We start from the raw sequence: 17,604 nt of genomic DNA on the forward strand, positions 1-17,604 counted from the left end.
GTAAGTATTTCCCATCCATGTTAATTTGCTTTGTTTTGTTCATCTGTTTCCAGGAGCTCTTGTGGTTTGGCCTCAAAGTAATGAGTAGAACATCCTGAGGGAATGATTCTTAAATAACATGTTAATGGGCCTACCACAACACTGTGTGAGTGTTTGGAGAGGGGAGGCAGAGCGTGAGGGGTTTGAGTCCAGAGCAGCTTTAATAAGCTCTGCTAATTACCACTCCGTTCTCTGAGTTATCCAGCTATCCTCATCAAGAGCTGAACACAAGCAGTTCCCAGGTTGTGAAGGACCAAAAACAGACAACAGATTATAATGCTTTACAACGATAGCTGTCAATGAATAAAAAATAAGTCCAGAAGAACTGTGGCAACGTCTACAAGACACTTGAAGAAACCTACCAGCAAGGCTACAGTGATGTGAAAAGTTTTAGGCACTTTAATAAAAAAAATGCTGTAAAGTGAGGATGCTTTCAAAAATAATTTCATAAACAGATTTTATTTATTTATTACATTTTTGTCCTAGGTGCACTTGTGCATAGTTTTTCAGATACTGAAGGTTTGTAGGAATGTTTCTTCAAGCATGTTGGAGATGTTGTCTCAGTTTTTCTAAATCTTTGTTTCAGATAAACTAGATTATGATGAGAAAAGATCTCTATGTGGAGCACTAGCTGTTGTCAGACTCCTTCTGCACACAAAAATCTCACTGGATTATTACAGTTAATGAAAAAATGTTTTTAAATCTAAACTGATATTTCCTACTGACACACCACAGCAAAAAAAAAAACTGCCTTAAAACCTTTTGTTGCCGTTTTTTTTTTTTTTTTTTTTTTTGGTACTATATCAATCTTTGCTAAAAAGGTGAGAGGGGGCAGAAAATATAAAGTAGCAAAAATAAATTTTTGTGGCAGATGAATAAAGCATAACTAAAATAGGTTTTAGAAGTCAATAATATTATACAGTAATATAATATAATACAATATAATTTAATTCTCAGATTGCTCCAATAACATGATATATTTTAATTAAAATGAATAATTTTATGATTACTCACTCAAATTAATCAGACTTCCCAATGCTACATACTGAAAAACAAAAGTAGCATCTGTACTTCTATTACTCCCTAACTGTACTCCATGAAGAGTGTGGTTACTTTAACCTGGCCATAGAAGACCATTTGCTACACATTCCTGCTACCAGTGCCCCTTTTTTGCTTCCTTTGTTTGTTTGTTTTCTGTTTGTTTTTTTTCATGTTGACATCTGTCTAACATTGTTTTATCTAATTCATTATTGCAAAAATCTGGCATCTCAAATTAACAGCAACACCTGACCATCTGAAGCCAGAATTATATCCAACAGAAGAGCAACAAAACAGTTAATACAGTCACATTTTCTCATTGTGCAAGTAATATGATAAAGACTCTGTCTCTTAAGACTAGCCCCGGTCTTCTTAATTATCCAGGGCTGTCAGAAGTTTACTGTGCTGTGTAGTTGGGTGATAATGACAGCTGCAGCTTAGCACTGGTATATATACTGTATATGTAAGAAATTAATGTTTATTCTGCAAGAATGCATTCATCAGTTTGACAACACGTGTTGCCCGTTCAGTTTTTGTATTTGGTTGTGTTTTGAGTAGTTTAGTGCATGTTACACAAAAACTCCCCTTTATAATCATTGAAGCTGCAAAATTAATTTCTTAATTACATATTTTCTGCATTTGTTTATGTTGAGAGAATTTGTGAGCATGCATAATTCAGTCAGTAAATGTGTGCACTCAATCAAACAGTTTTTTAGCACTGACTAATCTAAATGCTTCTGATTAGACATTTCATTCATAAGCTCAACAGAAATATGGGCAATTGGTTATAATGCTCTACACTGCAAAAAACAATGTGCAAATGGCAATCTGATGCAATTAGTGTATGATCTAATTGTAATTCTGCAAATTCACACTTTTTTAATTCATGTTTTCATCTCATTTTGTTTGGACCACAACATTATTCAAAATATAAAGTCTATACAGGTTTGGCACAACATGAGGGTGAGTAAATGATGACAGAATTTCTTTAAGCAGACCAAAACATGATTACTTACGTTTCAGTCTTGTTTGACTGCCGTCTGCAGGGGACGGTGTTACTGAGACAGGTGCCAGTAACAGGATCCACAGCTTCTACAATCACAAAAGGCCTTTCCTCCAGTGTGGCCACTGTCAAGTGACGGTTATCAGACACAGGCTCCAGGAAGGTCCCATAACGTGGCCAGACAGGGTATCTCATCTGAAGGATACCCGACTCGTAATTCCCCACCTGTGAAAGAGAGATGCTAACGTGCTTAAAGTTTAACGCAGTTGAATTTAGTCCTGGGGTTTTACAATAAAATAACTTACACTCATAAAGCTAAGGCAGATATCCAAAACTTTGTCATAAAACATTTTTTTCCCCTATATTTTCAGCATTCTAAGTATCCAAATGTGCAAAATAAGAGACTTGAGGGACTGTTATTTATCTTAATTTTTCTCTGTTTTCCGTTTACACTTGGGTTGTTATGTATTCAGTGTGCAGAATTTGAGGCTTTTGTCAATTTCCTCTCAAACGGGTTTAACACAGATCATTATTATTCCTGTTAAAGCAAAGACAAGACCCATGAGAAAAAATGCCATATAATATATATGATGAGGACTTCTGTTTCAACCTAATCAAGGAAATGAAAGCAAGGCTGTATTTAAATGACGATGCAAATCTCTGTGTGATAATTATATTAATTAGATTTTATGGTGCTTAGCAATATAGACAAATTGTAATATATCGGCTAGCTCCTTTCATCAGGGAAAACACAAGACCACAGAGTGAAACTAATTTCTGTTTTTATTAAGCAAAAGACTGTCCAGACTTACTCGTCTAGTGTGAAATCGGTCCCTGACTGGAATCCCATCTGTGTGTTTTTTTCTTACTGTGTGCTTACTCATAAAATAACTCATAAAAGCAGTTAAATAATGTACAGCTCTTCATGAATCTTTGCAAAATTAAAGTTCTTATATCCAAACATAGTTTTGGTCAACAATACAATACTTAATAATGATAATGATAATAATAAATTTATATTATCTAGCGCCTTAAAGTTGCTTTCTCAAGGCTCTGTGCATGAAAGCTTACATAAAACATAAATCACAAAACAATATAATAAAAACTAATAAAATAAAGCATTTCTGAAAAAGAATGTTTTGAGAAAAGTTTTAAAAACAGTTAAAGAATTAGCGTCAATTGGGAGTCATTTCCATAGTTTTGGAGCATATGTTAAAAAGGCCCTCTTTACCCCTGGATCGCAACCGTGTTTTGGGAACAACTAAGAGAACTGCCATATAAGATGTTAAAAGATCTGCCAGATACTGTGTAGCAAGACCATGCAGAGACTTGTATGTAAGCATTAGGATTTTAAAATCTATATGGTATTTAACAGGGAGCCAGTGTAACGTCTTCAAAACAGGAGTTATATGGTCACTAACCCTAACCCCAGTTAAAATCTTAGCTGCTGAATTCTGCAAGTATTGCAATTTGCTAAGAGAGGATTTGGACACTCCAACAAGGAAATCATTGCAATAAATCAATTTGTGAGAAAACAAAAGAATTAATAAATTTTTCAGCAACAGAAAAGGGCAACATGGACCGAATACGTGATATTTCTAAGATAAAAAAAAAAGGCTTGAATGAAAGGGTGTCGTCAAAGATAACACCAAGATTTTTTAGTTTACTCTGTAGCTCTAGGGCAACACCATCAACTTATAGATCTAAAGAACCAAAATTTTTTCAGTTTTAGAGCTATTCAGACACTGAACATTTTTAGACATCCACAACTTAATCTCAGAAATCTTACAGTTGGAAAGATGAGGGACATCCACAAATTGACCAGGTTGAGAATGTATATAAATCTGAGAATCATCAGCTAGAAATGGTAGCAAAGGTCAAGGGATCTTAATAGCTGACCAACATGATAAATATTAATGCTAAAAAGCTGGGGACCAAGAACTGAACCCTGTGGGACACCACTACAAACAGGATCCACATCAGTTGTACCAAAAGAGGAGGTGAAGCTATTCATTCCGAAGACGAAGGCAGCGCGAAGCCTACCCCCACATGGAAGGGGCCGACCTAGTGGTGGTGTGGAGGATGGAGGAAAAATGACAGTGGCAGTATCTGCAAACAGTGAAGGGTGAGTAGAGGGCTTTTGTATTCCTCATGTTGAGTGCCGATTGGCTAGATCTAATTGTTATGTGACGTGGCATTAAGTCTTCATAGTAGAACTTGCGCTGACGCTTCCATATCTGAAACCATCCATAAAAACGAATTGACTGCGACCCATAAAATATGACCTAAACCAATCTAGGACAGTCCTAGATACTCAAAAGTCAGTTTCCAGTCGATTAAGTAAAAGTATGTGGTCAACATTGTCGAAGGCTGAACTAAAATCGAGTAAGATGAGAACCGAGAGAGCGCTAGAATCAGAAACTAAGAATAAGTCATTAACAACTTTAACCAAGGCTGTTTCAGTGCTGTGCAGTTTCCTAAACCCAGACTGAAGGGGCTCAGACTCAAAATTTACCGTTAAATGGTTGTGTAATTAAGACAACACAACACCCACCATTTTAGCAATAAATGGAAGATGAGAAATTGGATGGAAGTTACTGAGATTGTTTGAATCACTATTTTGCTTTTTTAATATGGGAGTGACAGCAGCAGTTTTAAAGGGTTAGTTCACCCGAGAATGAAAATTTGTCCATCTTCTACTCATCCTCGAAGCATCCTACAGTAGGTGTAAATGACTTTCTTCTTTTAGAATAATCCAATCACCGTTATATAAAAAATTGTCCTTGCTCGTCCAAGCCTTTCGATGGGGGTAAGCGGGTGTTAGTTGTCAACAGTCAAGACGTGAAATAAAGTGCGAGCATCTGTAAAAAAACATCCCTCACACGGCTCCAGGGGCCCTTCGGCATCAGCAGATGTGAGAAAAAAAGTGTTTATTATGTTTAAAATCTGGATATTTATCTTTCAAAAATGCATGGATTTACTACAGTGGGGCCTTTAGTCACCCCACGGAGCCATGTAAGGGATGTTTTATTACAGATGCATGCACTTTATTTCATGTTTTCTGTTGACAATGGACTATGGCTCAATATATTGACCTTGCACTATTTTACTGTAGGAATTGCAGACGTGAAACCCTGCAATCCTACAGTAACCACCACATCAGAGTGTTACAAAACCCCGACCATCATGTCAGGATTTATTAATACCACGACCGCCACGCCAGAGTCTGCTCACGTCATGCCTGCCAAGCCAAAGCCTTTTTTACATCATGGCAAACCTCTACATTGCGAGTAAATCACTCGCATATGCGACTAAATCTTACTCTGGGCGACTAAATGATGTCTATCGTTAGCCATTTGCTAATAAATTCTTAGATTTTACTCGCCAGTGTGTGTGTTCGAGGCTATTATAATATTAGCACAGATATATTTCCCTCGCTGAACACTGACTGAGCACTTCAGAGTTTCACTCTCTATCAAGCGATCTGTAAAGCACAGCGCACCTGTATTTGTCAAAGTGTAAACTCTTTGAAGGCGCACGATTCATCATCGCTTTACTGATAGCGCTGTTTCTCACACATGCAAAGAGAGAGAGTGAGAGTCTTACCACACTGAATAGAAGCGCTACATGTTAACTATATTATTTGTTTTATTTTCCTGTCAAAAGAATGGTGTTCATTTATTCAATTTTTTAGAACAAGCAGAAGATATGCCGATTTCTCCGGTAGTGGGCGGAGCTAATAAGCAAATCTAATGCGCTCATCTATAGAGCATCACAGTCCCGCCCACAGCCCGAGAGGGCTCTGGTGCCGGAAGTAAATTTCCCATTCATTTCTCCCATTGACTTTCGGAAAATCCGTATCTAAAGAGTTTTAGAGCATGTGTGAAGATAACCAGCTACGGCTGAACTCATAAGCATATAACATATAATTTCGAGTGAAATAATTAAGAGAAAATCCCAAAAAAGTCAAAGGTACAAGACTGTGTACATATTTTCATTTCGAGCGCAGGAACTACTCATCCCATAAACCACCGCGCCCCATTGAATTCGACTGAAGCCACAACCGCGAACGAGGCAACGAGCCTTTTGAGCGACTTCCAAATCTGATGACGGCTGATCACTTTTTCCTCCAGTGAATTTTATTTTATATAGTGAATGTAGTGAATTTACAATCGTCTAAATAAAGTGTTTTATATAGGTATTGTGTTTTGATTTTTATATTTATCATCGTGTATTTTACATATTGTGTGCGTGTGTGAAAGTGGTTAACAATAACGTCAGCAACATGGTGCAGTGCTTTGTACCTGACTGCAATCACCGCTCAGTCGTCAACACATGTCGTTGCCATTACACAAATGTTCAGTAAATACACAAAAAGGTATGCCTAGGCTAAATATTGTTTTGACAGTGGCATTATAAAATGCTTGATATGACTCATACCATATGAAGGCTACAGCTTACCAACCTCCCTGCAAAACTCTCATGGCAGCCAAGGAGATCATGATTGCACTGATAAGTCTACCTTGCAAAAAACGCAACACAGGTTTTTATTTTATTTTATTTTTTTATTAATGATCTTCAGTCTTCACGGACCTTCCCGGGGTTTAACCAGACGGTTACACGAGCTCCACCTACTGTCTATGGCTCCACCAATCAGATGCAACACAGTGGGATTGTGGGATTGCTCAGGATTGTGGGTAATGAAGTACTTAGCCAAGATATCGCGAATAAAAGGCATTTATATCAAAACAAGGTTAGTGCCCCGTGATCCTTTTACCTTTATATGAGCATATACTATCGCTTAGTACAGCCGTAGCTGGTTTTAAGTCTACCATGTATGGTTATGTTTTTATGGCTTATACCCCAAATGTCAATGCAGAAATTGCATTGAATTTTTACTTCCGGCACCAGCTGTGGGCGGGACTGTGATGCTCTATTACCGTCCCTGTTTTGATTTCAGCAAATCAGTTTGACCGAACGCAGACAACGTGATTAATATTCATGAACCCAGCAGCTCATCAATCCATAATTCATTGTATTTTGTTAGGATAGTAGTAGAATTAGTAGTAGTATTATGGTTAAATATGGTTTAGTCTTAGTGTTTATACTTGACTAACTGGGGCCCAGGTCAGGAAGCAGACAGACTGGCTAAACCGACCGTCTGCTAGCTGCCTCACTTCACATAGGTCAGCTAATTATCAGCACATAGAGACTCTTTAACCTAGATATCACACTATAGAGACTGTGTCTGTTCCCTGAACTAGAAAATACAAAAAAAAACGTCCATAGCAAGTTAAGATGACCAATTTAATTGAGGTTCAACAAATAAAAAACAGATGCAATATGGATAAACAAATGATAAAGCTTGGCTTATTGAATATCAGATCCCTTTCTACGAAAACACTTTTTGTAAATAATATGATCACTGATCATGATCTAGATGTGCTCCGTTTTACAGAAACCTGGCTAAAACCTGATGATTACATTATTTTAAATGAGTCCATCCCCCAAGATTACTGTTATAAACATGAGCTGCGTCTAAAAGGCAAAGGAGGAGGTGTTGCTTCAATTTATAACAACGTTTTCAGGATTTCTCAGAGGGCAGGCTTCAAGTATAACTCATTTGAAGCATTTATAGACATTCTGAACTCTATTGGGGTTAGATATCACGTTTCAGGACCTACTCATTGTCGAAATCATACTCTAGATTTAATACTGTCACATGGAATTGATGTTGATATTGTTAAAATTATGCAGCCAAGTGATTATATCTCAGATCATTATTTAGTTTTGTGCAAACTTCATATAGACAAAATTGTAAATTCTACTTCTTGTTACAAGTATGGTAACGAAAAATAAAGCCTCAACAAGTGTTGACATTTCCCAACACCACAGCAGTAATGACTTTATGAACTACTTCTCGATTTACTTCTAAAATCGATACTATTAGAGATAAATTGCAACCATTCAGCCGTCAGCTACAGTATCACATCAGACAGTGCACTATAGACCCCCTGAGGAACAGTTCCACTCATTCTCTACTATAGGAGATGAAGAATTGTATAATCTTGTTAAATCATCTAAACCAACAACATGTATGTTAGACCCTAAACCATCTAAACTCCTAAAAGAGGTGCTTCCAGAAGTCCTAGATCCTCTTCTGACTATTATTAATTCCTCATTGTCATAAGGATATGTACCCAAAACCTTCAAACTGGCTGTTATTAAGCCTCTCATCAAAAAAACACAACTTGACCCCAAAGAACTAGATAATTATAGACCAATCTCGAATCTCCCTTTTCTGTCCAAGATAATAGAAAAGGTGGTATCCTTACAATTATATTCCTTCTTAGAGAAAAATGGTATATGTTTAGGATTTCCAGTCAGGATTTAGACCGTATCATAGTACTGAGACTGCTCTCCTTAGAGTTACAAATGATCTGCTTTTATCATCTGATCGTGGTTGTATCTCTCTATTAGTTTTTTTGGATCTTAGTGCTGCGTTTGACACAATTGACCACAACATTCTTTTGCATAGACTTGAACACTTTGTTGGCATTAATGGAAGGGCATTGCCATGGTTTAAATCGTACTTATATGACCGCCATCAGTTCGTAGCAGTGAATGAAGATGTATCATATCGATCACAAGTGCAGTATGGAGTACCTCAAGGCTCAGTACTAGGGCTGCTACTCTTCACGCTTTATATGTTACCCTTAGGAGATATCATCAGGAAACATGGTGTTAGCTTTCACTGCTATGCTGATGATACTCAGCTCTATATTTCTTTTCGGCCTGGTGAAACATGCATAGTCGATATAAAAAACTGGATGACGAGTAATTTCTTACTGCTAAATTCTGAAAAAACTGTGTTAATTATAGGACCTAAAAACTCTGCTTGTAATAACCTAGAACACTGTCTAAGACTTGATGGTTGCTCTGTCAATTCTTCGTCATCAGTTAGGAACCTAGGTGTGCTATTTGATTGCAATCTTTCCTTAGAAAGCCACGTTTGTAGCATTTGTAAAACTGCATTTTTCCATCTCAAAAATATATCTAAATTACGGCCTATGCTCTCAATGTCAAATGCAGAAATGTTAATCCATGCATTTATGACCTCAAGGTTAGATTATTGTAATGCTTTATTGGGTAGTTGTTCTGCACGCTTAGTAAACAAACTACAGCTAGTCCAAAATGCAGCAGCAAGAGTTCTTACTAGAAACAGGAAGTATGACCATATTAGCCCGGTCCTGTCAACACTGCACTGGCTCCCTATCAAACATCATATAGATTTTAAAATATTGCTTATTACTTATAAAGCCCTGAATGGTTTAGCACCTCAGTATTTGAATGAGCTCCTTTTACATTATAATACTCTACGTCCGCTACGTTCTCAAAACTCAGGCAATTTGATAATACCTAGAATATCAAAATCAACTTCGGGCGGCAGATCCTTTTCCTATTTGGCGCCTAAACTCTGGAATAACCTACCTAACATTGTTCGGGAGGCAGACACACTCCAGTTTAAATCTAGATTAAAGACCCATCTCTTTGTCTCTGTGTTCCTTGGTCTCTTCTTGGTTTCGGGTTGAGCATCTGGTAGCTGCTCCGTGGAGGAAGGGGTAATGTCACGCTGTCTGGTCTTTGTTTCCCTGGGTGTCCACTAGTGGTCTCACTTCCCCGCAGGCACTACCAGTCTTTTCCTGTTGTCTTGATGGAGTCCTTACCTTCCATTTCATGTCTTACCCAGTCTTCTCGTCTCCCGAGTTCCTCGCTCTCCGAGTTCCTGTTCCTGTTCCCTTCCTGCTCCTTCTTTGTTTGTTTGTTTGGACTGTTTTCTGGTTTTGACCCTGGCTTGTTTTGGATTACCCTAATAAAAACATACCTACACTTGGATCTCTCTCTCCCTGTGTCTCACTGGGTCGTGATCATCACAGCCAGAGCCTTGATCCAACATTCATAAACTCTCTGCCTTTCATGTTACTGCCACTGAAACTGTTAAGTTACTGTGCTGTTCTATCAAGGCCAGGTGATCTGCCCATGCCTCTGCTCCTCCATGGCTTCCTGACATGTGGTGATCTTTGGCTCTGCCCTGGCTTCCAGGCCTGCCATTGCTCCACGGTTCATGGGCTCCATCATTGCTCCAGAGTCCAGGTCCTCCACTGCTCCATAGACCAGGCTTGTTACTGCTCCATAGTCCAGGTCCACCACGATTCTACGATGAAGGTCCAACTCTGCTCCACGAACCTCTGCTCCACAGTCTCACATGGTTTAGTTTAGTTTTTTCTCGTTAAATTGAATAAAGCCTCACTTGGGTTCATCTATAACTCGCCTCAAGTGGGATTCATTACATAAACTTATTTACTATGAAGATCGAGCAATCAATTTATCTTTGCTTTATAATATGTAATTTGCATATTCTTTACTCTGTATCACAGTTCAGCAACTGAAGCAAGGCCAACCTTTGATGTCTGCTCCTTAATGTTCTCCTCTCCCACCTAAGGGCACCTTAGCAGCTTCTGACAAAAATGTGTCATTGGAAGATGACAATAGTGAAGTCATAAGAAAAGAGTTATCACTGGCTTTCAGCCTCACTGTGTTTGAAAAGTATAATCTTCTGCCTAATAAATTACCTGCACAGTACATTACATCAGAAAAGCAAAGAGGCCTGGAATGGAAAAGCACTCTTTCAGCCCGGCACTGAAAAAGATGTTCAAAACAGCCATAGATAAGAGTTGTATATTTCCCACCTGAGGCAAGGGACAATGGTGAGAGACAGATTGTCAATGAGAGCAGAGAGAGTCATGTGCACAACACAGCGAGACGATCCATTTCATCAAAAGAAGTTCATCATGCCTGCTGTCATCATGCACCAAGACTACTTGTGAATACATGAGCAGGATAAAAGAGGCCTCATTCTTTGAAGAAAGTAAAAAATCACACTTTTTGTTTATCAGGCTCAAAGAAAGTAGATAACAAAGTCAGAGTGACTGCGACACAAAGGGAGAAATATCTGTTTAAGGAAGAGTTCACAGACAAATGAAAACTCTGTCATCATTTTCTCACCTTCATGTCATTCTGACCCCATTTGACTTTATTTTCTTCCAAATGCAACAAAAAGGAAAAAGACTCATGTTCTTGAACTTGCAACAGGAAACCAGAAAATGAAAATGGAAATGCTTCATTAAATGATCATTAAAGTTGTCCACACAAGTTCTAATATCTTCTAAAGCCACATGATAGCTTTGTGTGAAAAAGAACATCATTTACTGAAAACGTGAACAAATCATTCTTTTAAGATAGTTTTTTCAAAGTCTCAGTTGATCATATCATATCATATAGTCTACTTTAATGACACCTCATGCTAAATTATGATCCTTTTTTGAAGGATCGTTCCACAATAGAAATGAGTGAATGGCCCAGTCTACAATATTTTTCCTTTTGTGTTTCACAAACAAAAGTAGGTCACACTTTAGTTTGGAGACCAATTCTCCAACTTTTGCCCTCAAAGAGGTCCTAATTTTAGTCTTAAAGTCCTAAAATAACAGATCACTCTAAATTGTAATGTAGACACATTCATTTTCTGTGAAAAACACTATATAAATAAATTTGAATTTAATTAATTTGCTGCTTATTATTATAGTTAGGTATTTGTTAAGTTTATGTATGGGGTAGGATTAAAGGATCTAAAATGTGGCCTTGCAGAATAAGGCAATGGATAAAAAACTAAATTCACATTTTTTACTTCTACAGTATGTTATCAATATTCAAATAATATTCAAATTTAAAATGCATAATTTCAGTTAGGGTGATGAAAAGCTTTTGGCTTCTCTCATGAGTCCACAAGAAGGTGCATTGAGCAAAATATTACTAATGCATGTTTATTCAAAGCATTAGAATAGGCTACATGACTACACTACACTACAACTACAACTACTCACTTGTAATTAAGTAATTTTTTCGGGTACTTTTACTTTTTTCAGTATATTTTTAAAGCTGTATGTTTAATTAAGCAGAATAATCTACTTCGTTACTTTAAATCATTACTGAGTACACCCACAATTTGAATTGATATTCAAATTTCTGAAGCACTTTAGTAGCCAATAAAAATATCCGATCATAAACGGACCAATCAAATCGCTGATATCTGAACCGCTGCAGCGGGTGAAGAGTTGATCAGACAGAGGTGGAGCTCAGCGTCATTTATGTCTCAGAGCTTGGAGAAATAAACTACATGGTAGTGTTATCATACATATCTATATTTTGATACCGATACTGAAATATCTGACACGGTTCTATTACTCATTTTCCACAGAAGAAAGTCTTTCAACAATCAAAAATGGAACTTTAATTTATTTATAATGTAAATTTATGATAGAAATGTTTTGCAATGGGATATTTGTCTGATTTGCACATATAATTATCCTGTCTACTGTCTGCACACTACATTTCACAGTCATTACAGGTCAAAGCCATCTGATGTTCCATTTACCTAACATATTGTACATGGCTCTTAAATCTTTGCTTGTAAAAATTCAGTGTGGTCATATTTTTTGAATACCTCAAAGTGAATTGAGGTCATTTGTTTTATAAATTTATTACTGACTGTGTACTTGTATTTTTTTATTATTATTATTATTTTTTTGTAAATTCAATTCAGTTAGTAATAAAATTTGAAATCAAGCTTCCTTTAACGACACAAATACACAGAATGAGCAAATGTTTAAGATTGAGATTTTTGTAATGGTAATTGGGGGCATACCCACTGGGCAAAGTTACGTCCAGTGGACGTCTTTTTTATGTCTTTGCTGACATTGAAAAAACGTCCACTGAGGAGCCAGAATGACATTTTTGACGTCTTTTTTTTATGTGCTCCGTACGTCCGATTTAGACGAACCAGTTCAAAAGTGGTCAGTTGACATATTTTCATCATGATTTAAGGTTCATTTAGGCATAACTTATACTGTTTTATGGACCAAATCAACACTCTCAGGATGCATTAGATTTAGAGTCATGTTATTTCAATGTAATTTCCAGACACTGTGTTTGTCCTAAAATCAAGAAAATAAAATAATCTTTATGAAATAATGAAATAACTGACAATTGAGCCTGTGGTAAAATCAATTGCAAATCAAAGACATTAAATCTCTGAAGATGTGGATTTTTATTTTAAATTCGGCGAATATTCTAAATTCAATTAGTTTTTTTTAACTATTGCCAATTAGACAGTCCTAATAGGCATTATTATATATGTGCTTCATAAGTAATAATGAAAGGCTAATATGCTAGTAATAGGCATGCTAATAATCAACTAGTTAACAGTGAGAATTGGTCCTTAAAATAAAGTGTTACTATTAAGTAATAAGGATTTGGATTGACATGAAGGTGCGTAAATAATGACAGTTTTTATTTTTGGGTGTACTGTCACTTCAAAGAGCTAGAGAGCAGTGAGATTAAATGGAAAGCAACATCTAATATTCCTCATCAAATTCTTGTAATGTCTCAGATCTATTCTAAGATAATATTTCATCTCTATTGAGAAGCCTCTGTATGGAAGCTCGTGACTGCTGCTGAATAAAAATAACTGACTTTTTCTTGCAATTGCATGATATAAACTCACAAATTCTGACTTTTTTCTTGCAATTGTGATTTTATATCACACAATTGTGAGACCTTATGCTCAATATAAGGTTGATGTATGAAGTTCACTAAGTCTCCTGAGCTATGAAAGAGCAGGCTTTCCAATTTTCCACTGGTAGGATGTTATTTAATGGTGTATGTACACCAATTAAACCAAAATACATATTATTGATGTTGTGAAAAACATGCTCTAGCTAGCTCTGTATCAACTTCTTATCAGTGTAAAAAGTAATAGAATCCCAATGTGAGGAGATTCCATCTTGTTTTAAATACTAGAAAACATCAGATTACAGCAGTCTGTGTGTGTTCAACAGAGAGTGGTGACTGTGCTGGGTCAGACACCAAACTGGAATGGCCTCATTTGAGCTTTGTTCCATTTTTTTATGGCTTTCTCTCTCAGTGGTGATCCAGACCAGCATTGCATCACTCTCAGTTCCTGATATAACTTCACTCCACCTGGAGGTAAAAAAAAAAAAAAAAAGTGTGGCCTCTGCCAGGATGCTTTGGGCAAGATTCCACACCCAATAATGAACCGAGTCCAAAATGAAGAAAATACCAATAGCGAGTAATAGCTTAAAGACTGCTGGACACAGTTTTTTGAGGCTCTGAACCAAAACAGTCTTTATTTGCACCTTTCCCACTGGCCGTGTAAACAGTGTTGGGGTTGCATGAAAGTAGTCACGGAAATGTTTTTTGTGCACATTTCCATGAATGAATTAAGGCAGCCTGTTTCAATTTGTATCATCTGCTATCTCTGATGTGTGAAGATGGACCGTGTGAATGTGCTATCATTCATGGTGACCACTATAAAAATGCAGTGCTTCTGAGAATGGTTTGCTCATGAAACTAGACAGTACACAGATGATGTCATTTAGCTCTGGGAAAAACATAAATGTTTAATAGGATGTTTCCAATTTCCATTCTCTAAACATAAAAAGTGAAAGTTGATGCTTTTCAAACTAATAACGATAAGGTGTACGTGCTATTTATCTATGGCATTTTGACTCACAACTAGCCTGAAGGCAATGAAACCTGTGGAGGTGCATTAAAATTTATGATGCTATTGGAGTTGCAACATTTTGAATAGAATACGTCAGAAGAAAATGAAATGTTACAAAGTTTTACAGGCAAAAAAACATTTGTACCTTATCCCACAGTCTACCGCGGTCCAGGGTGATTATGATCATGGAAGGGTTGACCAGATATCCATCACTGTTGAAGGAAAAGTCAGTGTTCTCCCAGGATACATTCAGCATGTGCCTGTGAAAACAATAAAAGAATGAAAACAAGACATTTCAGGTTTTACTTTTTATACATATTGTTGGTGGTCATTAAGCAACACACTAGTAACCACCTGAAGCACCCTAGCAACTGAGAACCGCCCAAAATAACACATTGCAACATACTAAAAACATACTTAAAAACCAACCTGAACACCCTAGCAACCACTGATGTTCTAGGTTGTTTGTAGTTTTCTGTTAACAATAACATAGAATATATTAAAATATATAAATGTTATTGCACAAAGTTCCATCTTACTGTTTTATGTGTTTTATAATAATTTTACAACTTTAATATAAATCTATTAAACGACAACACCATTTGATCTAAAGGTATCAAACCAACTGTAAAATACACAGAATAGTATTCAGTATAATGCACAAGGCTTAGTTTTTCAGATTATGCCTTTATTGTTGTTATATACAGTACTGAATCCATATTTTTCAAATGTTTTATAAACTGTACCCACTTAAATTAATTAAACTCTGACACCGTTAGAGATAAAAGTATCAAACCAACTGTGATATAATAACTATGTTATTCTTTATAATGCACAAGGCTTGGTTTTTTAGATTATGCTTTTATTGTTTTTATATTGTTTTATTTTATTAAAGGATCCTTCAAGCAGTTTAATTTATCCCCGTTTACTCGTACTGCACAAAAAGGGGTTCAATAACGTTGAATGTTACAGGGACTGATTATTGCAAATGCAGATCCCACTGTGTTCTGGTTAGACAATTTTTATTTATTTATTTATTGCTAAGGTTTGCGTATGGTGGTGTTCTTAATGACAGCTTTCCTTACAATATATACTATTCCTAAAATAAGAAGTATCGCAATGTATCGCAACTTATCGTATCGCAACCCCTGTATCATGATACGTATCGTATCGTCAGATTATTGACAATACCCTCTGATGTCACATGGACTACTTTGATGTTTTCTTACCTTTCTGGACATGGACAGTAGACCGTACACACAGCTTCAATGGAGGTACTGAGAGCTCTCGGACTAAATCTAAAATATCTTAAACTGTGTTCTGAAGATGAACTGAGGTCTTATGGGTTGGGAACGACATGAGGGTGAGTTATTAATGACATACTTTTGAATATTGGGTGAAATAACCCTTTAAGATCAAGTGGAATACATCGTCAGAACAAACTCAATTAGTGCTTTGAAAGTCAGATACACTTTTGATACTGAACATTGCATCATGTCTAATTTTATTGAAAAGGTATAATCTTATGCTCAAAGCATTAAAAAAAATCTGATAACTGCAGCCACATGATTCATCATGCAGCATAATTTGATCTCGCTGTGGGTGGGATATTGGACAGCCTTGTCTCATCTATACACCTCTCTCACACATACAGCGTCCCAGCGGAGGTGATGAAAGCCCCCTGAGTATTATGGGCACACTTGAGTGTCATCTGTGTGAAAAGACAGCATAAACTGATAATCTGCTGTAATCTCATTAACAGGTAAAATGATTTAATCGCATACTTAATTAAAAACGGCCCATCAATAATGAGGGTGATTCTTCTGGATCGAGATCATTTCAGTGGCATTTTATCTCAAAACTGAATGAGAAATGAGAAACTAAATCCCTTCAAAAGCAAGATTATATTGTCAAAAAGTCATGCTACTAAGGGAATGTGAATGTGTTCAGTTCTGTTCCAAAACTTAGTGAGCTGCCTCACTGCCTATTAAGGCAACAGCTTTCTTAGACTATATGCTAACCGTCATGTAGAGACTGAACCATTATCTTGCGCACATTTATATTGTTTCAATTAAATATTTTAACTGGAAAATGAAACAAAAATATTTAGAACAAATTGGATGTGTATGAACTTTTAATGAAAAGTGTTGTGTAAAGATTATACTAAAATTATTTGTATGTGTTGACAGTATACATGTTGGGAATAAAATGAGGAAGCATAATCTCTTTTGATAATGGTATAAAAACCACTTGTGGTATTTTAGAGCAATGCACACACACACACACACACACACACACACACACACACACACACATTTACAGATTTTCCACATGATTTACAACCCAGTGACCTTGGGCTGCACCAAACCCAGAGCACCTCTCTCTACCTCGGCCGCTCAAACTCTGCTCCCCTATGGATGATTAAAACATTTTCTGACGAAATAGGATTTGTTGTGTTCCCTGGCACAGATGGCACCAGATTGCTCTTTTGGGCAGCCCTGGCAAGAAGGAGCACATCACATGTTATATCTTTGCTCTGATCCTTGTATCTAAATCTGGATGGCACAGACTGGGCAATGTGCAGCAAATGAGCACCCTGGTTTTTGGCCCTGCTTCAGAAAACTGCTGGCAGAAGTTCAAACTTTCCTGTCACTTTATATCCATCCACCTTCATTTTGCTTAGGTGACCCTGTTGGGTGAGGTAAATTCAAAGGTTCTTGGGAGTTTTTGTAACCTTATCATAAATTTCATACCATAGCACATTTGTATATTGGATTTCCTAAAATATCCTCCATCTGTTGTCCAAAACCAGCATCCAATACATTTCCCAAATATATATTAAGTGGTATTAGGATAAGCGCATCCCAAATCAAAGTCTGTTGAA

At 36.8% G+C, this 17,604-nt stretch overlaps 1 protein-coding gene across 1 annotated transcript in view; it reads right to left on the reverse strand.

Annotated features, from left to right (window-relative positions):
- LOC127941447 (glutamate receptor ionotropic, NMDA 2C-like) overlaps window positions 1-17,604 on the reverse strand; it is a 67,966-nt gene that overhangs the window by 18,509 nt on the left and 31,853 nt on the right. The window contains exons 4-5 of the mRNA XM_052536490.1: window positions 14,866-14,980; window positions 2,094-2,305 (exon numbers count right to left, since the gene is read on the reverse strand). Of these exons, the coding sequence (XP_052392450.1) occupies window positions 2,094-2,305; window positions 14,866-14,980 (327 nt within the window). The remainder of the gene's footprint in view (window positions 1-2,093; window positions 2,306-14,865; window positions 14,981-17,604) is intronic.

Source organism: Carassius gibelio, chromosome A3 (assembly GCF_023724105.1).
Source record: "Carassius gibelio isolate Cgi1373 ecotype wild population from Czech Republic chromosome A3, carGib1.2-hapl.c, whole genome shotgun sequence".
In the NCBI taxonomy this organism is placed as follows: domain Eukaryota; kingdom Metazoa; phylum Chordata; class Actinopteri; order Cypriniformes; family Cyprinidae; genus Carassius; species Carassius gibelio.